At 42.7% G+C, this 26,555-nt stretch overlaps 1 protein-coding gene across 1 annotated transcript in view; it reads left to right on the top strand.

Moving 5' to 3' along the window:
• UBR4 (ubiquitin protein ligase E3 component n-recognin 4) overlaps window positions 1–26,555 on the top strand; it is a 78,922-nt gene that overhangs the window by 24,810 nt on the left and 27,557 nt on the right. The window contains exons 37-75 of the mRNA XM_059829843.1: window positions 188–258; window positions 388–535; window positions 1,080–1,307; window positions 1,531–1,701; window positions 1,803–1,985; window positions 2,255–2,413; window positions 3,028–3,180; window positions 3,478–3,705; window positions 4,583–4,740; window positions 5,813–5,984; window positions 6,148–6,349; window positions 6,645–6,808; window positions 7,020–7,236; window positions 7,638–7,854; window positions 9,260–9,292; window positions 10,431–10,494; window positions 10,976–11,110; window positions 11,772–11,946; window positions 12,181–12,318; window positions 12,745–12,866; window positions 13,232–13,343; window positions 13,852–13,982; window positions 14,124–14,301; window positions 14,499–14,603; window positions 15,088–15,243; window positions 15,923–16,091; window positions 16,818–16,914; window positions 17,350–17,457; window positions 17,937–18,053; window positions 19,219–19,428; window positions 20,196–20,345; window positions 21,078–21,305; window positions 21,418–21,496; window positions 21,966–22,208; window positions 23,131–23,299; window positions 23,908–24,052; window positions 24,728–24,813; window positions 25,332–25,419; window positions 25,555–25,748. Coding sequence (XP_059685826.1) covers window positions 188–258; window positions 388–535; window positions 1,080–1,307; window positions 1,531–1,701; window positions 1,803–1,985; window positions 2,255–2,413; window positions 3,028–3,180; window positions 3,478–3,705; window positions 4,583–4,740; window positions 5,813–5,984; window positions 6,148–6,349; window positions 6,645–6,808; window positions 7,020–7,236; window positions 7,638–7,854; window positions 9,260–9,292; window positions 10,431–10,494; window positions 10,976–11,110; window positions 11,772–11,946; window positions 12,181–12,318; window positions 12,745–12,866; window positions 13,232–13,343; window positions 13,852–13,982; window positions 14,124–14,301; window positions 14,499–14,603; window positions 15,088–15,243; window positions 15,923–16,091; window positions 16,818–16,914; window positions 17,350–17,457; window positions 17,937–18,053; window positions 19,219–19,428; window positions 20,196–20,345; window positions 21,078–21,305; window positions 21,418–21,496; window positions 21,966–22,208; window positions 23,131–23,299; window positions 23,908–24,052; window positions 24,728–24,813; window positions 25,332–25,419; window positions 25,555–25,748 — 5,903 coding nt within the window. The remainder of the gene's footprint in view (window positions 1–187; window positions 259–387; window positions 536–1,079; window positions 1,308–1,530; window positions 1,702–1,802; window positions 1,986–2,254; window positions 2,414–3,027; window positions 3,181–3,477; window positions 3,706–4,582; window positions 4,741–5,812; window positions 5,985–6,147; window positions 6,350–6,644; window positions 6,809–7,019; window positions 7,237–7,637; window positions 7,855–9,259; window positions 9,293–10,430; window positions 10,495–10,975; window positions 11,111–11,771; window positions 11,947–12,180; window positions 12,319–12,744; window positions 12,867–13,231; window positions 13,344–13,851; window positions 13,983–14,123; window positions 14,302–14,498; window positions 14,604–15,087; window positions 15,244–15,922; window positions 16,092–16,817; window positions 16,915–17,349; window positions 17,458–17,936; window positions 18,054–19,218; window positions 19,429–20,195; window positions 20,346–21,077; window positions 21,306–21,417; window positions 21,497–21,965; window positions 22,209–23,130; window positions 23,300–23,907; window positions 24,053–24,727; window positions 24,814–25,331; window positions 25,420–25,554; window positions 25,749–26,555) is intronic.

Genomic DNA, 26,555 nt, shown 5'->3' with positions numbered 1-26,555 from the left:
GCTATAAAATGTTGCCATTTCCCCCTTCCATGTGGTTTGATACCAGCTGCCTTCTTTTAGCTAGGTGGTGCTAAAACTTGCTATTCTTAAAATGTGCATTTAGTGTCAGAGGAATGCGTTCTGTACCATGTACCTTTACTGTAGCTGCAGTTATAACACCTTTCTAAAACAACTGTCTTCTTGACAGGATGAAGATTCTCTTTGTAATAAACTCTGTACCTTCACCATCACACAGAAAGAATTCATGAATCAGCATTGGTAAGAGTCTCAAACTTGTGTTCAGAATTTCAGCCTGATATTTCTGGCCATTGAGAAGGAGATAAATGCAGTCTGTGGAGCCTTCCTGAGGCACTGTATTTTATAACTCATCTGGCTTATTTTGTGCAGGTATCACTGTCACACTTGCAAGATGGTTGATGGGGTTGGTGTTTGCACAGTTTGTGCTAAAGTTTGTCACAAGGATCATGAGATTTCTTATGCCAAATACGGATCATTCTTCTGTGACTGTGGAGCCAAGGAAGATGGCAGTTGCCTGGTAAAGTGTCTTCATGTCAACATACAAGCTGTGATTTCTTGAGGTTTTTAAAGTCTTTTGCAGAGGTTTCTGTTCTGCAGTAAGTTACATCATGATACAAGTGCATCAGAGTACTAAGTCTTGAAGGCCTTGGCTTTATAATGAACCCTCTTAATTTATAGCTTGCCTGGCAATTTACTGTTTTTTGCACCAAATAAATGCATTGGCAAATCTCTGTCCTAGTGACTACTGGGATTCCACTGACCTTTACAGAATTTGCAAGTTAGCTTAAGCAACACAGCAGTGAGATACCACCTTTTCCCATGTTTTCTACTGGCAGCAAACAAAGTAACTTTATCTTAAATACGAAACTTGTTCTAATACTTGGGTGGAGAGTAGCATGCAGGATACTGTTGTGTTATTTCTTTAAAATTGCGGTCTAAGAGAATTGCACTCTCTTTCTTTAAAATTATGTTAATCTCGCTGCTATTACAATCCGCATTTGTTTCGTCAGTGGTAAAATTGAGTCTGGTTTGGGCTTTCAGCATTGCTGTGTCATTCCCAGGCTTTGGTGAAGAGAACTCCCAGCAGTGGTATGAGCTCTACCATGAAAGAATCCGCCTTCCAGAGTGAGCCCCGAGTGCCCGAGAGTGTCATTCGACATGCAAGCACCTCTCCTGCAGAGAAATCCAAGGTCACCATCAGTGAGGGAAAGGGCCCTGACGAAGAAAAACCCAAGAAGAGCAGCCTGTGTAGAAATGTTGAGGGCTGTCGAGAGGAATTGCAGTCCCAGGTATAATTTTCAACTAGCTGTTAAAAGGAAGATGGTTTATGGTGAGGATCTTAGTCAGACTGTGTTGGTTATCAGTCAAGTTGCTTGATTTTTATGCTGCTCTTTATGATAAGAGGGACCATAAAAGTGGTGTCAGGCTTTAAAAACCAGTTGACATGCAGCTCTTGTGAAGATTCCCAGCAGGAGCATCTTGTGCCTCACTTGCTTTATCTATTTCTTGTAGGCCAACTTCTCCTTTGCACCTTTGGTGCTGGAGATGCTGAATTTCCTGATGGATGCCATTCAGATAAACTTCCAGCAAGCTTCAGCCATGGGGAGCAGCAGTCGTGCACAGCAAGCTCTCAATGAGCTGCATACTTTGGACAAGTCAGTAGAAATGACAGATCAGTTGATGGTATGATACTGAAAGAGTGATTAGATTATGGATAGGTGGGATCACTTTTAAACAGAAAAAATTCAGTGATATACTTTTGTATGCTTTTACTAATGACTCAGGTCCCAACTCTTGGCTCTCAAGAAGGTGCTTTTGAGAACGTCCGCATGAACTACAGTGGTGACCAGGGCCAGACGATCCGGCAACTGATCAGCGCTCATGTGCTGAGGCGGGTGGCGATGTGTGTGCTGTCGTCCCCGCATGGACGTCGGCAGCACCTGGCTGTCAGTCACGAAAAGGGCAAGGTGAGTTCTCCAACTCTGTAGAAAATGTTGAATTGTAAGGGAAAATGAAACAGCCTTAGAGCACTGAACAACAAGCAGAATATGATTTGGGCTGCCTGTCCCCAGGTCTGGGTATTGCATAGCTTAGAAAAACCTCTCATTCTTCAGAGAAAAGAGTTCTTGCAGCAGAAACAGTGAAAGCTGTGGGGACACAGTCATAGAGCTGAAGTTGAAATGCCTTTTTCCCCTCAGTTGTAAAGTTGGGTAACCAAGTTCATTTTGTTCTGCAGATTACAGTCCTTCAGCTCTCAGCATTGCTGAAGCAAGCAGACTCTAGCAAAAGAAAATTGACCCTTACTCGCCTTGCATCTGCACCCGTTCCATTTACTGTACTGAGCCTAACTGGAAATCCCTGCAAGGAGGACTACCTAGCCGTGTGTGGACTGAAAGTAAGTGCCTGACAAACTCTTTTCTCAGCAGCTGGAAACATCGGCTCAAACCCAGCTGTATTTCTTTCCTCTGAGGAGCTAGCACAGAGCTGGCTCCAAAGGTCTGTCACTAATTTTAGCTCATGAATCACTTTCCTACTAGATATATGAAGTAAAAGAAGCAGGACCTATATGAATAATACAATAAATGGGACAGTGCCTCAAAATAATACTTCTTATTGTATTTAGGCCAATTTTACTTTAAGACAGGAGTCAAGGTTTAATTATGTGAAACTTAGTGTGTTAGAACTAGTCTGTAACAACTAGTGTTTTGCAGCAATGACGACTCTTTTTTGTATTCTCCCAAATGTAGATTCAGCTTTCACAGTGCAGAATCCACAAATCTGTGATTTAGCTAAGAAGCAGCTGGACTCTGTGTGGTTTTGGTTTGGATTTTGGGGTTTTTTTCTTTATAAACTTTCATGTAATTCATCTTAAATGCAGGAATTCTAGATTCTTACTCTGTGAATCATTATTGGCACTAAGAGGAGTGCTGGTTTTTAACTCTGTTCTTGGCTTGAAATGTTTATAAACATTTTGTTCTAATACGTGACCAATTTTTTTCATTATTCCAGGACTGCCACGTGTTAACATTCAGCAGCTCTGGATCAGTCTCTGATCATTTGGTACTTCATCCCCAACTAGCCACTGGAAATTTCATCATTAAAGCTGTCTGGCTGCCAGGATCTCAAACAGAGCTTGCTATTGTGACTGCAGACTTTGTGAAGGTATGCTTGACCATAGGCTATCCATGATAAGTGATCGTCTTCTTTCGGACATTAGACTCTGGATCTTTGCGGAGTTGTATGCAGAAGAATGTGATAATATTCTTAGTTAGAAATAAATTGGAAATACAAATTTGTGGTGCTTGGCTACTGTTGCCATAAGAAAAAAACAAAACCAAAGAACCCAAAGAGCAAAAAAATGAACTATAACATGTAATAGGCATTCCCTTGTCTCCACTCTTGTCCATTTGCACTGTTTTGTATCATAGTAGTTAATTATTTCCTTGATTCTTCCCACAGATTTACGATCTCTCTGTAGATGCCTTGAGTCCAACTTTCTATTTCCTTCTACCGAGTTCCAAAATCAGGGATGTCACTTTCCTTTTCAATGAGGAGGGGAAGAACATAATAGTGATCATGTCCTCCGCTGGGTACATCTATACGCAGCTCATGGAAGAGGCAAGCAGTGCCCAGCATGGACCATTCTATGTCACCAATGTGCTTGAAGTCAATCATGAGGACTTAAAGGTACTGGTGACTTCCGTTTCTTGTAGCACGGGTTGCAGTGGCTTTCTCTCTTTTGTTTGTGTCTTACATTCGAAGGCAGAAGTTTCCTTTTTTTTCCTTTTTTTCCTTTTTTTTTTTTTTGCTCTTCTTTTAAGCCCCCTGATCTAGATCAATGAGCTTGCCTTTCCTCTAAAGAGAGAAATATCCTTGCAGTGAAAGGGGGTGGGGGTGAAAATTAAACTCCTTGATCCTTTCATCTAGAAAATGGAGCATGTTTTCCATGGCTGGCTCTGAAGTCATGCCCAGCAGGATTTCTCAGCAGGGAGATGGCTTCAGAGCAGTGCTGTTCTCAGAGTGAGGCACTCCAAAGGTGCAGTAACCAGAATGGATAAAGTTACTGACCATTGCTGGGGCTGCAGAGGTGGAGTGAGCCTTTGTTCCTGGTCAGTAGCAGCTCTGTAGTCTTGGGGGTGACTTTTAAAATCTGACCACATTTCACTTAGTGTTTTTACCCCAGCCTGCTCCAAAAGAGGGGAATAGATGAGAAGAAGGCCCGCAGGAAAGCTTTTATGAGCTTGGAACATGGGGAGTGCTCCATGTGAGATTGTCATACAACGTTCAAGCACACAGATGCGGTAGCTGAGGGCGCTACCTACAGCCTACGGGTGTTACAATCTCAGTATCCCCTTCAAAAGCCTTTGAAGTGTCTGATGGATGAGTTCACCAAGGAGTTGAGCTTAGAAAATTGTCATTTAGGGCTGCGTTCTCTCACTGGTGGGGAGGGGGCGGGGGAGAGGCTTTTGGAATAATTCCGTCATGAGAAATTTAAAAGCCTGGCAGAGTGTTTTGAAGGATGTGTGTTTATCTTAAATGTTGTTGTTTCTCTCTGGTCCTACAGGACAGCAATGGCCAGGTAGCAGGAGGTGGTGTGTCAGTGTATTACTCCCATGTGCTACAGATGTTGTTCTTCAGTTACTGTCAAGGCAAATCCTTTGCAGCCACCATCAGCCGCGCCAATCTGGAAGTGCAGCGGCTATTCCCAATTAACATAAAGAGGTGAGGCTTGTGTGGAAGGCTCCCCTGAAGTTTTAATTTTTTTCATTATTTATGAAGATTACTGATTATTCTTAACGTCCCAGCTCTGAATGGCCAAAGGTGAAGATCCCCTTTTTGACTGATGATTTCTTGCTACTTTTTGTGTTGCTTCTGCCCTAATTGCAGAATGATTTGAAACCAAAGCTGGCTGTTTCGGCAGTGGGGGGCGCGTATGCGTTTTCTTCTTCCCACTAGCATTTCACAGCAGAAAGGTGGCTTCGGAGCGGCCTTGCTGCACAGCGCGAAGCTGCTACTGGTGCAGCAGCTGGAACGGATGGGATTACCCACCCTCGCGGAGGCTGCAGAGCAGGAAGCCTTTGTTTCCTTTCGGCACCAGTACTGCAGTGGACCTTGTGTATTGTGCATATTAAGGCTTATTTTCAGGCTCCCTTGAGGGAAACCGATCTCTTATGCTATGAATGTGGCAAGAAAAAAGCTGTTCTGTCATCTGTTCTGACAACCAGAGCTGGGCATTTAGGCCACAGACTCTTCACTAGCCTGACACAAAGCCACTGTCCTGAGTAGGCTCTGTAGAAGGGTCAGGTTCCAAGAGCTCCCTAGCCCTAGTCGAGTTTGGCTTAGTCTTTTTGCAGCTTTGCTTTTTTTCCGGTGAGCAGAGTCACACAGATTTTCCTGCGTTGGCCTTTGTTCAGTGCCACTGGGTGTGTTGAAACATGGAACTGTGCATCTGTTCAGATAAAAAGATAGTTGAAAGCAATTTTAAAACTACTCGCTTGCTTTTGTGCTTAAAATGTTACTAAGTAAGTGTCTTTCCTCGAGTTTTCAGGATAGAGATCAGGGCTGTGTATTGGGATGCTCGTGCCTTCTGACCACTCAAGTGACTGTCTCGGGTTTCTCACCTATAAACTGGGCACTGACGTTCCTGGCTGTTCATTAATGCAGTTCTTTGAATTTCTGCTGAGGATGAAGCTTTAACTGATTTGGACGGTGATGGATTTTGTGTGTTTTCACTTGTTAAATTAAGTGTTTTCACTTCTTAAATTAATGTCATTCTGCTCTTCGTTTCTTGCAGTTCAAATGGTGGGAGTAAGACTTCGCCGGCACTGTGTCAGTGGTCTGAGGTGATGAACCACCCTGGCTTGGTGTGCTGTGTTCAACAAACCACAGGTGTCCCGCTGGTGGTGATGGTGAAGCCAGACACCTTTCTCATCCAGGAGATTAAAACCTTGCCAGCCAAAGCAAAAGTTAGTCATAGTTCACTGTATTTTTGGCCCTTCGCATGTGGTTTCTTGTTGTTCCATCATCAAGATCTCTATAGTTTTTACAGCTTTTCTAATGCAGAGAGTTTGATTCTTCAAGCAGCAGTTGCCAGGTCCTTTCCTTGACCTGCATTGCTTGCCTTTGCAGATTCAGGACATGGTGGCCATCCGTCACACAGCCTGCAACGAGCAGCAGAGGACCACTATGATCCTCCTGTGCGAAGACGGCAGCCTGAGGATCTACATGGCCAATGTAGAGAATACCTCCTACTGGCTCCAGCCCTCTCTCCAGCCTAGCAGCGTCATCAGCATTATGAAGCCGGTTCGCAAGCGCAAGGCAGCTGCTATTAGTAAGGGATTTCTCAAACTTATCTTGTGCAAGGTAGTGGTGGCAAATATATATGCAAAGGTTGATCAGCATTGTATAGATACTTAAGATGTTCACTTCTGACAATTACTGGTTAACTTCAGGGCTAAGTACTGGCTAAGTCTGGGTAAAATGTTTCCATAGATGTATCTAAAAATACATAGCGATCTGGCTCACATGGGTATTTCCAAAGGAGACAAGCTGATCCTGCAACTTCTTTACAATAGCTTTGCCTGTTTAGAATGTATTTTGTCAAAAACATCTCTCTTCCCTTTTAGCAACTCGCACATCTAGCCAAGTGAACTTCCCTATTGACTTCTTTGAACACAACCAGCAACTCACAGATGTAGAGTTTGGAGGCAATGACCTGCTGCAGGTTTACAATGCTCAGCAGATAAAGCACCGGCTCAATTCCACTGGCATGTATGTGGCCAACACAAAGGTAAATGCGGCAATTTGGGGCTTCTGTTGGGCTTCTAGGTGATGTTATTGTCCAAATTGATAGCATGCCTTTTCTTAGAAGTCTGCATTGTTCAAATGATCCCATGACACTGTTAGATAAAGAGTGGAGGCACCTGTGCGCAGACTTCAGACTCTTAGCTTAGGAGTGAATTTTGACTTCACCTTTCTGAGCTGTGATTTGTCTTCTACAGCCTGGGGGTTTCACCATTGAAGTGACGAACAATAACAGCACGATGGTGATGACAGGCATGCGGATCCAGATTGGCACACAAGCGATAGAGAGAGCACCCTCGTACTTGGAGATCTTTGGCCGCACCATGCAGCTGAACATGACCAGGGCTCGTTGGTTTGACTTCCCTTTCACTCGCGAGGAAGCCTTGCAGGCTGACAAAAAACTAACCATCTTCAGTAAGTATTTGTTAATTGTTTGCTTTGACTACCTGTAGGTTTTGCTTGGGTGGGTTGAAGCTACTGTGTTTCACCTCATAGTAGGGAGGGTTTCCACAACCTGTTCATTTGACCTGACTACAGAAACAGTTCGAGGGGTGGATCCTGAACAATTAGTAACTTTATTTATGGTCCAGTTTCTTGCTGTAGTGAATGAATGTCCAATAGCTCAGTTCAGCTCAGTAATTTTGTGTTGAGGTAATAGAGAAGGAAAGTGGCCTTGAAAAGGAGATGAAACTGTCAGGGTAGGTGTGTATTAATGATGCAGTGTAATCACTATCCTGACCTTATGAGGCTATGCTTGTTTGTATTCAAAATAAACTATTTTGTTAGTTTTTAAGAAATTTTTCTCATCACTGCAGTTGGGGCTTCTGTGGATCCTGCTGGAGTCACAATGATGGATTCCATAAAAATTTATGGCAAAACCAAAGAGCAGTTTGGATGGCCTGATGAGCCCCCCGAGGATTTCCCATCTGCTTCAGTGAGCAATGTTTGTCCCCCAAACCTGAACCAAGGGAATGGCACTGGAGACACGGAGTCGGCTACCCCTGCTGCTGCTAGCGGGACTGTCCTGGAGAGGTATCTCTGCAGTCTTTCTTTTATTTCTCCTTGAAAATGGGTAGTTGCACTAGAAGGGGACCTGGATACACTTGTGTGCCTTTCTTAACTGGGAGAACTTAAGGGAGTTAGTGAGTTGTTCTCACTGCCTACAAAACATCAACTGAAGGATCAGTCATTATCTTCTAAGCAGGGCTTTATGCTCACTCTTGATTTATCTGGTGGAGTAGATGGATAGATCTGTGTGCATGCTTCATGTTGCTAAGCTCATTTGTTACAGCAGTCTTGAAGAGCTGAAAGAGATTTCTGCCTTCTTGGTACATTTTCTCATTTCAAGCTGGCCCTTTTTCATTCTCTAGAGCTCACAAAGGTTAGGCCTCTCTGAAGTTAAGTTCAGTTTTGAGGAGGACTTTTGCCTGACTTTGCTTTAGGCGAGTGGTTCCCACCAACTTATCTTGTAGCCCGTATGTCTCAGGTTTAACTACTGTGGTGGAGAAAGTGTTAGGTCTCCCCCTGCCCCCCCCAATATTCCTATTGAGAGTCAAACCACAAGGGTGAGCTGGGCATTTAGCAGAAGAAATAGAACTCTTTTTTTTTTTTTTTTATATATCCACGCCGTGTTCTTTCCCTGAGCTCATACAGTCTGTGGCGTAAGGGTTGTAGAAAGCCTGGCAAGCTAGCGAGGACAGGAGGGAAACAGATCAGAGAGGAACTAGCACTGCTGAAAAATGAGCGTTTTAAGGGATATGCTGCTTGACTGTGAGTAAATGGTGGTTTATTTTGCCTTACTGAAATTCTCAGGTAAAGGTTCAGAGCTTGAAGTGGCAGTTATGTCCAGCTGCAGAACCTGTTTGGCCATCCTTTAATATTTTTTCTAATAGTTCATGGGATTTTTTCCTGTGCTTAATTTCTCTTTTGTTCCCTCCTCTGCTGTGACATCTCCACAAGATGTCCCTCTCTGCACAGATGTGCTTTCTGGTTTTCCAAAGCAGCGGGATTATACTCGAAAAACTCCGATTCAAAAAAAAATTATTCTTTTTATTTTTACTTACGTGTTCCAGAATGCAGCATGGTTACATTGTAAAGGGCCTCTTGAGTAGGAACAACTAATGGCAGGCAAGAGGCAGCTTTCCTATCAGAAGTTTGGTGTCTGTTCTTCAAATTTAACCTTCAGTGGTGCTTTCAGCAATGTGCTTGGCTTCTCTGTGCTAGGTGGCCTGGATCTCCTTTATTTGTTTTGCTATTAGGCAAGTGTCTGCTGCCCAGATAGAAAGAACTGTGCTTAGATTTACTGTATATAGTGCTCTCCCGGCTTCCTGATTTCCCCATTTAATTTGCCTTTTGCTTAGAATGTGTTCTAGGGAGATTTTCTGTGAGCTTTACACATTTTTTTTTTTTTTTTTCCTTTTTCTTTGCTCCCCCAAAGTTCTGAAACTGAGTCCCTAACCACCCTGGACCGGTTAGTATGCCATCCTTTTCTCTGCACGAATGAGTGTGTGTCAGAGAGACAGAACACATGATGTGGCTTTTGTTGACTGGTTTTTTTTTTTGTTTTCCAAGTGACATTTGCTTCTTTACATTCTGGTCATTGCATGGCAGATGGTTTAGCGAAATGTAAAGATGAGGTGATCTGCAGATTTTTGCTGTGTACAACATAACTGTTGCTTGTTTGACAGACTCCTCTTTTCGCTTTGTTCCCTCCTTGCGTCTTTTTATCCCACTTTTATTCCCCTACTAGCTTTATGGAGGGTGGCTGTGGGCAGGGGAGTGTAATGTTATTTATCACCACCAGACCAGACAATTGTTGTTTCTTCTACCTCGTATCCAATCCTACACTGTTATTTCTCCCCTTAATGCTATCTCTTCCCTCCTTTTTCCCGTATTCTTGCACTGCTCCTTCTGGTGTGTCAGATGGCATTTCAGGTAGTTCTACCGCGAGGCATGAAGTGGTGCTGCAAGGGAGATTTAGCACTTTGCCGCAAGTTGTAAATAAGGTTTTCCCTGGGGCAAGTATTTTACTAGCCTGCCTTACCGCTGTCAAAAGTTTGGACTTCAGCATCTCTCACTTGGGTCATACCCAGTGCTCCAAGTTAATTTTCCTCCAGAATATTTTGCGCTGAAACTCCAAATTGGAAAGAGCAACCTGTGTGAAAATAGCAAGCGAGTAGAATCTTGCTCCCTTAGAAAAGTCGGTTACGCTTTTTCCCATGTGTCATACCAACCCTTGATCTGCAGTCATATGTACGTCTGTGGGCCATGGTGAATTGGTACTGTCAAGACAATCCAAGTTATCCCTGCTGCAGGCTGCGTAAGGAAATGTTTTATCCTCTTTGGTAGAGAAAAGCCCCTGTCTTTCAGCTGTGGATTATTAAAGCAGTCCTAAGTTTGTCTGTGAGCGTGAGCCAGGTTTAACTCTGGTCTGTAACACAATGAAATGATATGCATGGTGCCTGTGGCAGGTTTTATCATGCTTTGATTTTGTACTTGGCATTCGTTAGCTGTCTCTGAGCTACTCATGACTGTAGCCCGCATAAAGCAAAGTGCTAAGGAGAGAGAAGGGTTGCTGTACTCAAGCCTGCTTTCCTTTCTCCCTTCAGGCTAGTAGTGAGTTCTTTAGAAGCGCTGGAAAGCTGCTTTGCTGTAGGACCAGTCAACGAGAAGGCAAGTAACTTTCTGAATACATTCTTGAGCTTTCAGAGATGGGGAGGAGGGGCAAGATCAGCAGCACCTCCTGCAGCCCTGGGGGCCTGATACAGAAGAGAGCCGCATCCGTTTTGCTCAGAGCACTGATCTGAAAGTTGACTTAGGGAAAAGCATTTGAAACTAGTTTAGAATGACAATTGGCATTTGCATTTATCGCTGGTGGGATTTTTGTGCTGTGGAGTGACCTCGTTTACAAAAACAGCAGGGTAGAAGCCCATAAATCTCAAAAGGACTTTTCTTGTGTAGACATGTAAAATGTTCCTTAAATGTCAAATAATAAATTGAGGAAGCTGTCAAAACTTTACTGAAGGAAGGCAGAAACTTGCATGCACAGTGCAAGGAGGGGAGGGAGCTGCAGGTACACTGAGAAATCAGACTTAACACATCACCTTAATTGTAAATGTACTGAAGAATGTTTTTTGTCTGTTCTTGGGAGCAGGAGAAGAATAAAGTGGCAGCCCAGGAACTGGCTACTATGCTGCTGTCCATGCCAGCTCCTTCCAGCGTCCAGCAGCAAACCAAGAGCCTCTTGGCTAGCTTGCACACCAGCCGCTCAGCGTACCATAACCACAAGGTAACATGGTGCAAGGATTTCAATGTCTCCTGTAACTTGCCAGTTTATGGTTGAGGTGCAACATGCCCCTAGAAAGCCCTTCCTCCATGCAGCGTAAACCTGTTGGCTAATTTTCCTTTAGCTCGTGCTGCCAGCCTTGCTGGCTATTGTGTTTCACCAGAACTTCACTGTTTAAAATGTTTTTTGAAGATTTTGGGGAGAAATAATGTCAGTTAATCTAGAGAAATCAGGATCTCAAAATGTACGGAGTTTGTATGCAAACTGTGTAGCTCTGGTTTCCATTTCCACAGGCATCTGGCTTAGGGTGATAGGAAAATACTAGGGTAAGTAGTAGTTAGCCTATGTGCTAACATAATTGCAGTAAATGCACAGATGCCTAGAGATAGCCTTTGCTAGCAGAGTGAACGGTTATATTTATACACTGGTCTTTCCATCCACATTTAAACCTGAGGGGAAGAAAATGTGAAAATCAATTCTCAAGCCAGATTTCTTGTGTTACAGGGTGACTTTTTACTGTTAGTTGTCCTTCCTAGATGATATTGGCCAAGATTTAAAGCAGCAAGTGCCATATTTCCCCAGGATTTGCCCTGCAGTTGTATTTCAGTTGCCTTGTGCTGCTGTCTGTTGTTTTTCTTTGCCTATGTTATCTTTCACTTTACAGGATCAAGCATTGTTAAGTAAAGCCATTCAGTATTTGAGTTCTTCAACCAAAGAAGGAAAGGACCTTGATCCTGAAGTGTTTCAGAGGCTGGTCATCACTGCTCGATCCATTGCTATTATGAGACCCAACAATCTAGTCCATTACACGGAATCAAAGCTGCCACAGTTGGAAACAGGTAGAGAAGTCTGGATTTTTCTTCAACTTTCTCTTGTGATAACTGAAGATGTCTTGGGCTATCTGGTTTGGTGTGACAGGGTTTGTATTTGACACATTTGTTAGGCACACGATAGTCCTTGTAATGAGGACATGGGAGCCTCTAACAAAAGCCATTTCAAATAAACTTGGTGTTAACCTGCTTGTTAATGCTTTCCCCTGCACATATCTGACAACTGTTTTTTAACCTGTACAGAGAATGAAGAAGGGCAAGAGGCCCAGAAACATGCTGAAGGAGATGGCTGCACATTTATTACCCAGCTGGTTAACCACTTCTGGAAGCTACATGCATCAAAACCCAAAAACGCCTTCCTTGCCCCTGCCTGCTTGCCAGGTGTGCTAGCTCTTCTTTTGCTATTGTCAAGCTTGTGGTTTTTGAAGGAGCCTATTTTAAGCTTGTAAACAGAGAAAATTACTTGTTCCAAACTAGGCGTAAGGTGTTAAAGATGCAATGAATGCTTTCTAAGGTATATCTGCTCTATTGTGCTAGTAAAAAGGGACTGATGATTGATTTATTCACATTTGACTTCATGGCTGATGTTAGAGGATATTCAGTGGTGCTGGTATATGGTGTGCACAGTATTCCATTAGGCAGACAAGACTGGTGTGTAAGCTCATTTTGGATTGAAACGTCAATATATTCGTGGTGCTAACGTTATGCTTTGAAGTCTACAAACAAAAGATGCTTTCTGCAGTGTCTCACTCTATGTGCTGAAATGGAAAGACGGTTGATTACAGTCCTACTTTTATTCCTCCTTAGGTCTCACTCATGTTGAAGCCACAGTCAATGCTTTGGTGGATATTATCCATGGATACTGCACGTGTGAACTGGATTGTATCCATACAGCATCCAAGATCTACATGCAGATGTTACTTTGCCCGGTGTGTAATCTTGCTCTGCTCTGCATCAGCCTATAACACTGGTCATATGAAGAGAATTAAATACAGGTAGAATGGTAATACGTAGTACAGATACAAAATAGAGGCATACAGCCAGACGTGAATGAAGGAGAAAATTTTCTCTCCTTTTGTTTCAGTAACGTTTGTCATGCGCTGCATGTGGAATGATGAGTATTGCTTTATGGCTGCTGGGGGAAACAGGGAGTTCAGAAGTTAGGCAGTGACATATGTCATACATGAATCATGACCAACAGAAAGTCATAAGTGTATTTTTAGCTATCTTTCCAAATACTGTGAATAAGCACTTAAAGTGTAAGAAGTTTAATGATTAACTATTAACCCTCTAGGATCCTGCAGTGAGCTTTTCCTGCAAACAAGCTTTGATCAGAGTGCTGAGACCAAGGAACAAGCGGAGACATGTCACCTTGCCATCCTCCCCTCGGAGCAATACTCCTATGGGTATGCAAGATCCATTCATCTTTGCCTTTAAATGAGCATGACTTACTTTATTTGTCAGAAAAGAGATGAAAATAAAGTAGTCTTTTAAATGGGACAAAACTCAGTCCTTTTCCTTTCTTTTCTCTCTCTTGCCCCCTAAAAACTTTTTTCTTTTTTTTTAAACATTCACCTCTTCTTTGATATTTTTGGATTCAAAGAGGAGATCTCTCTGAGATATTCCCTGACTATTTTATCTAGGGGTGGTAATCCAGACTGTCCTGACATGTTTGTGCATATTTTCAAGTCCTTTTAAATCAGTCATAAAGATGCATGCAGACCAAAATTAGGGTATCGGATCTCCATCCAAGAGGATACCTCTTCAGTGTTGACATGAATTTTAGTTGTCATGGAGTCTATTAGTGACGGGGGGTAAGCTGAGGGTAGCTTAGGTTTTTCTCCAGCACTAATTACCTTGTTTGTGATGATGTGAGGAAAGAGCGCATTTGTGAATTAATCCTTTGTAACTCAGGGGATAAGGATGATGATGATGATGACGATGCGGAAGACAAGCTGCAGAGTTCTGGGATAGCAAATGGCGAGCATATCCGACAAGAAAGCCAGGAGCAAAGCGAAGTTGATCATGGGGACTTCGAGATGGTGGTAAGTCCAGAGTGCTTCTCTTCGGAGCCCTTTAAGTATGTTAGGCACTTGAGTTTAATTTAGTTATGATGAATCAGTTTGTAGTGCTCCATTAGCTGGTGGTGGTTCGGTGAAAGCTCTCACTGTTTTTCCTCTCCGTAGTCTGAATCTATGGTTCTGGAGACTTCTGAAAATGTGAATAATGGGAACCCTTCTCCCCTGGAGGCTCTTCTGGCTGGAGCAGAAGGATTCCCTCCTATGCTGGATATTCCTCCAGATGCAGATGATGAAACAATGGTGGAATTGGCTATTGCCCTAAGCCTGCAACAAGATCAGCAAGGTAAGATGTAGGCATTAGTGGCAGTCAAAAAAACTAAATAGAATATAAGGAAACTGGGAAGGAAACAGAGCAGAAAGAAGCTGTTGATGTCACCACCAACAAAGCAAAGATAGCAGAACTACAAAATGTATAGAGGAGGCCAGAGTTAATGTAATTCTCTCATAGAAAGATACTCATAATTTGTTTTCTTCTTGCAGGGAGCAGCAGTAGTGCACTTGGACTTCAGAGCTTAGGACTGTCTGGCCAAGCACCCAGCTCTTCTTCTCTTGATGCCGGAACGCTCTCAGATACAACAGCATCAGGTAACTGTTCACTGCGAGGAATCGAGCTTTTTTTATTTTTGACCTAAATAATGACTTAAAATTTGTTCGTAAATACAGTTTTGAAGAACCAATTATTACTGTTGGCTTCATGTATTGTTGATAGCGTATTTATGGCCTTTTTCTGCTTCGATGGATTTCCGTTATAGGCTTCTGAGGAAGTTATTTCCTCTTTTTAAAATAAAGCAGACAAAATAAACCCTATACTGTATTTCATTTGCATTTATAAACAACCAGACATTGTTCTTCAAGTAACTTGCATGATAGTCTATTTGATGAGAAGGTTTCCCTCTCAGGGTATCTCCCCTCCACTGCTTTTAGCAGGTGTAAATGTATTGATGGACACTTCTGAGTTCCCTTTTGATTTGTAGTTGAAAACTGACACAAAAACCAAAGACAAATATTCATTGTCATAGCATGTGCTTCTTTTGAAGTTCTATCAAGACAGTGTTTTTACTTGTAACAGCTCTCTTCATTCTCTTAGCTCCAGCGTCTGATGATGAAGGCAGCACAGCTGCCACAGATGGCTCAACTCTTCGGACTTCACCTGCAGACCATGGTGGGAGCGTGGGCTCTGAGAGCGGTGGCAGCGCGGTGGACTCCGTAGCTGGTGAGCACAGTGGTAAGTACCTCTTGCTGCACCGGTGTCTGTACATCTGTCTTCTACTGTAATAGGACTCTACCAGAGTGAGAGAGGGGGTGGGTAATCCCTGGCAAAGAAGAAATCTCAGTTCCGAATAGATGATGCCATGCATCATTTTATGGTTACTGCCAAAGTGCTGTACAGACTGAATATTTGCTCACTTTTTGTAGTTCTCTAGAAGTGTGGAATCTGCAGTAGTTTTTTGCGGGCCTGTAATAACAGAATTCAGTAACCTAGAGCAAGACTGAAAGAATTCACTATACTGCTGGATAAGTTTGGATGGGATAGAATTAATTTCTTTTTTGCTTGGGACTGATACCCAGGTAAAACTAATCACAGACTGTGATAAAAAAAAATTATGTCCGTGCTGCCCACCCTGTATATAACACGCCTCTTCTGACTCAGTTTAAATTACTGCTGTGGAACCAATTCAATTTGGGCCACAAAGATGAGGCTGGGAAACAAAAGAATGCTGGGGATGTTAAGTTGCATCTGTAGAAATGACTCTCTTCTAGCTTTATGAAGATAACCAAAGACACTGTCTCCTTAGAGCCATAGTTCCAAAGTATAGTTCAGCTGTGTTGGTTGCTATGAATCAGGCAAGATGCCTGTTCAGTTGTGCTGACATTCTTTCCCTTTTTTTCTTTTTCTGTTTCAGTGTCTGGCCGTAGCAGTGCCTACGGGGACACGGCAGCTGAGGGCCACCCTGCTGGACCTGGCAGCGTCAGCTCAAGCACAGGCGCTATCAGCACTACTACAGGCCAGCAAGAGGGAGATGGTTCAGAAGGGGAAGGGGAGGCAGAGGGAGATGTCCACACCAGCAACAGGCAAGGAGCTTTGTTTTCCTCTTCATGAAGAGCACATCTGGTTTGCAGTGTCATTGTTCACAGAGGAGTGGACTCTAGGTGCTGAAATTCATGGAGTACAATTTATGACTCTGTTGGACTGTAAAAAATCAAGAATCAGAAACATAGAACAGAGCAAACTATGCCATTGGAAAATGCCTCCCTCTATGCATTCACCATGTGACATGTTACACATACCTGATGTGCATCGCACAAAACTGCTGCCTGAAAAAAACCTGTATGAGTCTGGTAAACAGAGGAATCACTAGAATCTACAGCTTGGGAGCTTGTAAAATTCAGTGTTAGGAAAAAAGTATGTGCAGGAGCACTAAGCACTTTGGGAAAGATCTGCACTTTTTCATTCTGTGGGCACAGACGCTCAGTCATTTTTATAGTGCAGTTTGGAACTGATTTGTAGTATCTGTTTCTAGACAGTTGAATTCTGCAAGTAGTCATGGTAGGCAGTGTAGTTCTGAAGTGAAGAACTACGTCCATTGTCCCAGTTGCTCTGCATCTTTGTCATTGCTTGACTGCAAAGTCTGAGGGAGTCCATTCCTGTCTGTGCTGATTTGATGACCTTAGGATTTCTTCATGCTCTGAATTTATGTGGTAAATGGCAGTGCTCTGTTGATAATCCTGCTGGGTCTAATATTTCTTGTGATGCGTCTGAAGTCCTTCGTTTCTGATTCCTGGCTTCTGACTTCCCAGGCTGCACATGGTCCGACTGATGTTGTTGGAGAGGCTGCTGCAAAACTTACCTCAGCTGAGGAATGTTGGAGGAGTCCGGGCCATTCCTTATATGCAGGTAACTGAGGAGGGCTCAAGACTTAAGCCTTAATAAAACACTTAATCACTACTTCTCTGCTGGGTTTCTGTTTGCACATGATTTTCCCTTTCTCTTTCCTGCCCAGTCACAGTGTGTGAGTCCAGCTCTAAAGTGTTTGGTCGGTTGCATAGCCTTCCTTACCCATAGATTTTTGCTAGACTTGTAGTCTTCCTCAATGTGGCATTAGTTGGCTGATGAGCCTAAGGGCTAAATTCCTTGAACTCCGATGTATTTGGGAGGGTCTTTTGGGTTTATACTGAATGTTCATATTAGGGTGTGATGGTGCAGGCAGAATTTGGGAAAGAACATAAATTAATCAAGATAAAATCTGCAGGGGTTTTGTGAAAGGTAATCTGTATTGATCTTAAAAACATGGAACCTGCCTTCTTTTAATTCTCCGACTTCTATTCCCAGGTTATTCTGATGCTCACAACAGACCTAGATGGAGATGATGAGAAAGACAAGGGAGCTTTAGATAACCTTCTGTCCCAACTGATTGCAGAACTGTGCATGGACAAAAAGGTAAGCTGTGGTATGAGCACACACTTTGATTTGCTCCTTCTAGGCAGGGCTTCTTCCCATGGAAGAATTAAATGTATAGGAGTCATAGAAACATATTGCTGTATGGATGTGTTCAGACAGTTTATTTCTCTTGGCTCACTTCACATAAGGCAGAAAATGACACGAGTGTAACTCTTAACTGTTTCGTGGTTCTGGCATCCATAAGTGAGCACGAAAATTTGTTTTCCATGAATTAAACTCTTAAAATAGGCGTGATCAGTGATGCATAATTAACATATATACCTTTTCATTTGTGTAATACTGTTCTCTGGCATCCAGGACACTGTCTACCCTTATATTGAGGAATCCGTGGTTCTTTTTTAGTATTACTGCTTGAGCTTAAATTAGAAATGCTTCATGAGGATCAGAGCACTGAAATTTACTTGCTTAGGACAATATGCTCAGCTCTGTAAGTAAGAAGGCAAGCTTTCTCCTTACAGGATGTGTCTAAGAAAAATGAACGCTCTCCTGTGAACGAAGTGCACTTGGTGGTAATGAGGCTGCTTAGTGTGTTCATGTCCAGAACTAAGTCAGGATCCAAGTCTTCCATTTGTGAGGTACATTCTTCAAACTGCTTTGTCAGGGGGGTGATGTGGTTGGGGGGCCGAAGATGGTCTAAAAGCTGCTAACTGAAATGGCTGGTCTAAAACTGAAAAACGGTTAAAAGTGCTTTGGAAAAATTTCTAAGGAATCTGTAATGTTACTTGACTCTTGTGGAAAAAGATCTTTGCTGAAACTCAGAATGGAGGAAATGGACATGTTAAGGCAACTGGATTCACTTGTTTTGTGCGCAGTTTCTGACTGAGCTAAGGGCAGCACATTAATGATGTTATTTAAAAGGGTCTAGCACATTTTTTCCTTGCGTCTTACTGGTGCTGAAGGGGTTAAAGAGGATTTGTAATGTGATTATTGGAAAGCAATATGCTGCTGTGTCAACGTAAAAGTCGCTAAGAGGATTCCTTAGATATTTGTTGCTAAAAGGTACAGTAATAAGGCATAAAAAGCAGTATGTGTGGTGGGAAGGAGATTAATAAAAAAGCATAGAGGTTAAAAAATTTAGTCTGAACTGCATCAAATTTTAATGAGCTTATGAGCTGTGGGGTTTGTTTGGATTTACAGGGCTGCTTTAATAGTTTTATTTACAGTAGCTTTTTCTCCAGCCTTTGTTATTCACTTGAGCTTCCCACAGAAATCAAAGCTCATCGTCTTGCAGAATGCAGGTGGAGCAATACCTGGGTGGAGCAGAGCCTCTGAGCGGCATCTGCAACAGGGACTCTTTCTCTACCAGAATTCACCCCCAGCTGGCCAAATCCCAGATAAACAAATAGAAATCCCAACTTTTAGAAAAAAAAAAAAAGAGGGGAGGAAAAAAAAAAAGAGAAGGAAAAAAAGCCCTAGTCGTCTAATCCATAGCAGAGTGGCCTCTGGCACATGTGTCGAGGGAAGATTAGACTTAAGAGGAGATTTTATTTGTTTTCCTTTACTAAGCGCTTGTTCAAAAGAGTCTCTGTAAATATTTGAGTTGCTTTTCATAAACACAAAAAACCCAAAAACCCCAACCTCAGACAAACCCTAAACTTAAAAGCTGCCTGTAAAGTTTCATAAAAACCTGCTCTCTTATCCATACTGTCAGCAACTGCTGTCTCATTCTCACAGCTTCCCCTGCTCTTCCGACACAGTGGTTCTCAGGTGCTTTAGTAATCCATCTCCTCTTTGTTTCAGTCTTCCTCCCTCATCTCTAGTGCCACCGCTGCTGCGTTGTTGAGCTCTGGTGCTGTTGACTACTGTCTGCATGTGCTGAAGTCTTTGCTAGAGTACTGGAAAAGCCAGCAGAATGACGAGGAGCCTGTAGCCACCAGCCAGCTCCTGAAACCTCACACTACTTCTTCTCCACCTGACATGAGCCCTTTTTTCCTCCGCCAGTATGTGAAGGTGAGTCCTACCCTCTGCTGTTAGCTTTCCATGACCTTCATTAAAAGGATGCTGCACAGAAGCAAGTAAAAGCATCTTTGCAGAACTGGTTTTCCCTTAGTGGTGCAATTAAAATATGTTCCTTTAGCACATAGTTACAGCTAGCATTGCTCTGAGATCTCTCAGAGCAGCCCAGCTTGCTATATCCATCGATGCACTCCTAAAAGCAGGCAGTTCTGTGGAGCTGCTGTCACTGTTTCTGGTTGAAGTGTTAATCTTCCTGAAGGGAAGCTACTCCATTGCGTGACTCCTTTTGCTTGGCAGGCAGAATTTCTGAACCACCGCTACTTATTGTGGCAAGGAAGCCTAGCAGTTGATGGGGATTTCCACACTAAATCCTAGACTTGTTCAACCACCATGGTGTTTTTATGCTAAGATTCTGCTGGAGTCAGGGAAGCTTTGATACGTGTGCAGGTGCAGTGAAAAAAGCCTAGTTAAATGTAAGAATGTCTCCTAAGTTGAAAGCTCGTATATTAAAATGCCTTATTAGCAGACTAGTGTACTACATGCTAATAATTGCCATCTAGTTTAAAGCCCTTATGCAGATTTGTTGGCTTGTTTTTATTTATCAGCTGGGAGCATTTCTTCTGGCTGCAAAGGTGCAGAAAAGCTTTGTTTTTAGAAAAGTCAATAAATGCACCCTGTAGCTTGTCATGACTGGGACAAGACTCCCAGACAACACTGGGAGTGTTCCGTGCCAGAGCCTGATCGACTGCTCTTGCTTTCAGGGTCATGCTGCAGATGTTTTTGAGGCCTACACTCAGCTCCTGACAGAGATGGTACTGCGGCTGCCCTATCAGATCAAGAAGATAGCAGACACAAACTCCCGCATCCCACCTCCTGTCTTTGATCACTCCTGGTTCTACTTTTTGTCTGAGGTAAGTGAGAACGTGATACACCTATGGATTTTAACAAAAAAATTCCAGTAATGTTACCTTTCATGGGAGAGAGAAGCTTTTGCAGAACTGATGTCAGATCCATCTCTGATTTTTAATCCCCCTTGAAAGAAGGTGAGCTGTTGGCTTTGTTTTATTCCTGTTGAACAGGAATCTATAGGAAAGCATACATGAAAAATAAGATTGCCATTGTTTCCTGTAACTCAATGTTTGCTGCCAGAAAACTCAAACAGAAAACCTTCTGTGAGATGGTACAATGTAACATCATGCTCACCTGTTGGTACTTAGTCCTTTAAAAAAGAAATTGGTAAGATATTTGAAGTGTATCTTTTCAGTTCCTTTGGTTGTATAGCTTCCTACTTGAGATAACAAGTTAACTTACATTTGCACGAGTTTGGGGAAGGATTTCTTAATTAGGCTTGACTAGCTTTTTATTTGACTAGCTTTTTATTTGAGGTCATAGATGACAAAGAATGGTTTTCAGAAGCAATTTCATAATTGCACAACTCAGGATGCTGCAGTGGTAGTGTGCAGTGTTTCTTCTGCCTGTGACTTGCTTTTACAGGTGACTTTACAGTACCTTAAGGCTGACAGATTCATTAACGCATCTCCCATATCTTTTCGTTTTGCAAGAAAACACATCGTATTTTTGTTGGCGCAGGTTTCCTACTGGTGAGTTCACAGTGCTGATGTTGTAGGCTTTTCTTTGTCTAGTACCTGATGATCCAGCAGACTCCATTCGTGCGCCGCCAAGTCCGCAAGCTTTTGCTCTTTATCTGTGGATCAAAGGATAAATACCGGCAGCTCAGAGACCTTCACACGTTGGATTCTCATGTTCGTGGAATCAAAAAGCTCCTAGAAGAGCAAGGCATTTTCCTTCGTGCCAGTGTGGTCACAGCAAGTTCAGGCTCTGCCCTGCAGTATGATACATTGATCAGCTTGGTAAGAAAAAGTGTGCCGCTGTACTAGGAAAAAGTGTATGTCGCATTTATGTAAGATGTCAGTAATAGAAATACTGACATGGTGTTTAATCCTGTCCCATTGTGCCTTTCAGATGGAACATTTAAAGGCTTGTGCAGAGATCGCCACACAGCGAACAGTAAACTGGCAGAAATTCTGCATTAAAGATGACTGTGAGTTCTTTCTCTGAGAGTATTTGAGGCAGCAGAGGGGATGCATTATATGTTGTGGTTTGAATCAAGACTTTTCAGATGGGGAAGCTCAGCAGAGAAGAAGGGTTGACACAGCTGAGAGTTTTGAGTAGGACTGAACTGTTTCCAGTGCTCATTATCACCAGTGCTCTAATTGCATCTGTTCCTTAGCTAAAGAATGCAATATGGTGTAATGCACAACTTACAAGAACAGGAGATCTGCGTTCTCTTCGTTGCACTGCCATTATTCCGGTGTGTAATTTAGAATGAAACACTTTACCTTGGTGTACCCAGATATTATGCTTCTGTAGTATAGGGACAGGAAGATTCTGTGAGTTTGTGGGATGGTCCTTGTTATGTTCAAAGGGTTTTTTCTTTTAGGCTGGGTGGGGTTTTTTTTGCTTGCTTTTTTTTAATTCAGGCTTCAGAGATTTTCTTCTTCTCTCTGCAGCGGTTCTCTATTTCCTCCTTCAAGTCAGCTTCCTAGTAGATGAAGGAGTGTCACCAGTTCTTCTGCAGCTGCTGTCTTGTGCTCTGTGTGGCAGTAAAGTGCTGTCTGTGGCTTCATCCTCCGGATCATCAAGTACCTCTTCCACCTCTGCTCCTGCAGCATCGGGCTCTGGGCAGTCAGCAACACAGAGCAAATCCTCCACTAAAAAGAGCAAGAAAGAAGAAAAGGAAAAGGAGCGAGAGGGTGAGCTGCAGCTGTGCCCTGTTCTGTGGTGTTTTTAGGGATGAAGTCTGTTCCTCTCAGCCTTTTCTCTATTTAGAGGGAACTGCTTGCTTCTCATTGCGGTAAATACCACTGTTGTGAAAGGGTCATGGATCTTGGCAAGGGCACTTGCAGACTTCAGCAATAATTAGGAGAGAAGAGCAGTTTTACCATATGTAGATTGGAGAGGGGCAAAGATGAAGCAGTATGGCCTAAGAGTGGGGGCTGAAATTAAGTGCTGAGTATATCCCAAACAAACTGTGAGTATTCATTAACTTGAGTGGGCTTTAAGTTACCTAATGTAAATTGCCCATTCCAGTGACCAAGTAGCTTCCACCTAACTTGGCTATCCTGGGTTGTAGGAGGTTGAAATGCTCATGGGGATTAAAACAAGTACTGGAGATGCACACCCAGTTAGCTCTGCTCTTCAATGATTATGTTCAGACTTGTTCCCTTTGTCTGGCTTGTAAGCTATGTTGGAGCCAGGGCTGCTGCTTAATGGATATCCAAAGTCCTGGGAAAGTAATTAAGCTTTCCTATAAAAGTCATGGGCATAAATTCTCTCCTGGCTTTTCTTCAAGGAACCATTTTGGCTTTCTCCATCAGATGATTCTCTGTGAGTCTTTTCACTGCCCCTTTTCTTTTTACCAGGATGTGTAGCACATTTCTCAAGTCCTTACTGGCAGGTTTTCCAGCAGTTTTTTTCTGTGTTAGGTAGGAGTACTAGGTTATATTTTTGGAAGAAGAAAAGATCACTAAACTTGCTTGTTGACTGAAACACAGTAATTTGTCCCAATTATCCTTGCTCTATGATCTATAAAATAGGAAACTGGCCTGCCTGTGAGGTACTCCATTCATCTGCTTTCTTAAGTCTGTCTGTCTTCTGCCACTGGGTTTCCCCTAGGTGAGAGTTCGGGCAGTCAGGAAGATCAGCTGTGTACAGCTCTGGTGAACCAGCTGAACAAGTTTGCTGATAAGGAGACCCTCATTCAGTTCCTGCGTTGCTTCTTGCTGGAGTCCAACTCGTCCTCTGTGAGATGGCAGGCCCACTGCCTCGCACTCCACATCTACAGGTGAGTTGCAAGGGAGCCTCTGACCTGGCTCTTCTGAGCCCGTTTCAGCTCGGTTACGAAGAGCTCTGCCCTTGTGGAAGAGTTAATGCTTGAGCCTCTGTCCTGAAGGATGCTGAAGCTTGCAGATGATTGCATCCCCTTGAATTGCTCACACTATTTTGCAGTTATTGGGGCTGGAGGTAGAAATTGTGGCTTATTTGTTACTGATCAGCTTGAGTTATCATCTGCAAGAAGCATTTTATTTCTGTCTGCATAATCTGGCTCCTGACGTCTACGGGAGTAGATATTTGTGGGAGAGTTAATTTCTGAGGCAGATGCAGACTCGTGCAGTTTAAAAGGTGGGAGTTATGCAGGGAAAGGCACACTTCAGGGTGCTGAACTCCTTCAGGACTCTGTTCAGTTGTTGCCAGACGGCTGCTTTCATTTCAGAGAGTGCAGGAAAACTGGTGGTGGCAAGAAGAGATGAGGCTGAACTCTGATGTATAGCAAGATAATAGTTTCCAAGTTCAGTGAACTGTAGCATGTATTTTCCTTTTATAAAGATTGTGTGCTATGCGGTCTATATAGCTATCTTTACAAGCCTAATTAATTTGTAATCCATTCAACAGGAACTCTAACAAGTCTCAGCAGGAGTTACTGTTGGATCTCATGTGGTCAATCTGGCCAGAACTTCCAGCCTATGGAAGAAAGGCTGCCCAGTTTGTAGATCTCCTGGGATACTTCTCTCTGAAAACACAGCAGACTGAGAAAAAGGTACAGTGTCATTCTGAAAAGAAGGTGCAGCATCCCAGGTCCTGCTGCTTCCTATGAGTTATGTTAGTGCTTGTTTATGATACAGCTGGGAGAGGTTTTCTGTCAAAAGAGCTTCTGGCAGAAATTTTTTTTGTTCCCAAAATTTGAATGTTAAAAAGGGCAGGGTCCTTAAAAAATTGGGGAGTGTGGATTTTTTGTTTTATTCTTTTGGGGTTTTGGGGGTTCTTTCCCACAGGATGCCTTTGTGGGAAAATACATTTATCTGCTAGGTCTAATTTTTAGATTTTTGATATTTCAGCTCCTAGAAATCTTTTGTAACCATGACTCTTGAACAAAGGAAGTGGTAGGATTTCTTAGGGGACCAGTGGGCTTGAGAACAGATAGTTTAGACGCTCTGATACTTGTGTGTGTATGTTTAAAGAGCTGGGAATGCCTTACGAATCTTGGCAGGCTTTTGCAGTGATTGGCTGACAAATAGCAGTGTTATTGTGGTAAAGGTCTAATTTTAGGATCTATTACATTCCTGGGTAATGATTTAACCACATAAATTCCTGGGGGTATAGTGTGTGCATCTTCTGGGGGACGTGGAACGCCACAAAATGAGATGCTGTTATGTCTTTCTAGCAATTAAAAAAAAAAAGTTGAGAAGATAATATTTTCTTAATTGTATTTCAGTTGAAGGAATACTCCCAAAAGGCCGTGGAGATCCTCCGGACTCAAAACCACATTCTTACCAACCACCCTAACTCCAACATTTACAAGTGAGTTACTTCTGACTTTGATCCATTTCACTAAAGGAGCTTTTCAGCAGAGGAGCTGCGATCCACAGGGGAATACACAATTCTTCTAATAAAAGCATGGTGGAGGAAGGACCCCTACTGAGATTGCATGCTTGCTGCAGCTGGCCTTGGGAGAATAGCAGATTCCTTTCTGCCATCTGAAAAACGTGACATTCCATGCGCTATCAGCAGTAGTTTGGCTTTAGCTTTTTTGCTTTCATTTTTGGTAAATGTTACAAAACATTAGGAACAATTGGAGAATATAGACTTGCAGAATTAAGTGTTGTGTTCTTAATCATACCTTGGCAGTTAATAAGTATACTAAAATGCTGCCTAGTGAAAAACAATAATTTTCAATGTGCTTTACATTGTAACGCTTCTGTTACTAAATCTGGGACTGGGGACTATAGGTAAAGTAAAACTATTCTGATTGAATGGCTTGTGTTTAAAACACAGTACATGCCAAATTACATACGTCAATGTTCCTCCCCTCATTCCAGCACGCTGTCTGGGCTGGTGGAATTTGATGGCTATTACCTGGAGAGCGATCCCTGCCTTGTCTGCAACAATCCGGAGGTGCCCTTCTGTGTAAGTAACTGCTGTTCTTAAACCCTTCCCTATTATAGGGATCCCAGCTGTTTACAGCAGCGTGATTTGCTGTGTTTCTGAGTTTTTGGGGATGTAATCATACAGACACTGTGTCCTTCGTTTATGTCTTCTCAGTACATCAAGCTTTCCTCCATAAAAGTGGACACGCGGTATACTACCACCCAGCAAGTGGTGAAACTAATCGGCAGCCACACCATCAGCAAAGTGACAGTGAAGATAGGAGACCTGAAACGAACCAAAATGGTCCGAACCATCAACCTCTATTACAACAACAGGACAGTGCAAGCCATAGTGGAGCTGAAAAACAAGTACGTTCGTCCATGTTTTTTGTGTGCAAGTCTCTGAATTTGACATTATGATTTCTACTGAGCTGCCTGGCTTCTTGTTTTAGCTAGCATTCCTTCTTAGACTATTACTCATCACTGTCAGCCCACATTGGGTGGGATTGTTCTGAATCTCCTACAATAAATTGTTGGAAAAAAGATCCAAATTTCACCTAGAGCTTGAAATATGCCTATAGAATTTATGTATGCAAACTTTGTACGGGCTAAATTTTAAGCACCTAACTTAATTGTGTGGAAACCAGTATTAATACCGAGAGCATCTCCTGGAGAGTTTGACTCGGAAAGGGATTTGGACCATGCAGCATGTCCAGAGATGCAGAAAGCAGTAACATTACTTGTTTGAAGCCATATAGTAGAATTAAAATTGGGAGTTGGATGGTCTAACTCTCGGCTGCTGCTTTACCCACGAAAAATGGCTCCTTTTCAATACATTGCTCAGTCTGGAGCCATTTCTGCTTATATGCTTTCCCTTCTTACTTCCTGAGATGTTCTCACCAGAATCAGATCTCTTTGGCTTAGGGATTAATTTGTGCCTGCCGTTTATTGCTTATTTGAAGTCTTAATCCTCTGTGACATCACAAGTGGCCGCTGTGGAGAGGATTATGATGTCACAAAGAGAGGATTCTGACTTCAGGTTGAGAATAAGCAGTGGGAGCAGATGAGATCTTTAGAAATAAATATCCTGTTTTCATGCAAATATCCTTAGTAATAAAAAATGGAGGTGAAAATCCCTAGAAAATGTCTGTAGAATTAAAGTTTTTTCCATGAGGC

Source organism: Gavia stellata, chromosome 27 (assembly GCF_030936135.1).
Source record: "Gavia stellata isolate bGavSte3 chromosome 27, bGavSte3.hap2, whole genome shotgun sequence".
NCBI lineage: Eukaryota > Metazoa > Chordata > Aves > Gaviiformes > Gaviidae > Gavia > Gavia stellata.
The sequence above is the reverse complement of the archived record's forward strand: the minus strand, read 5'-3'. Positions and strand labels throughout refer to the sequence as shown.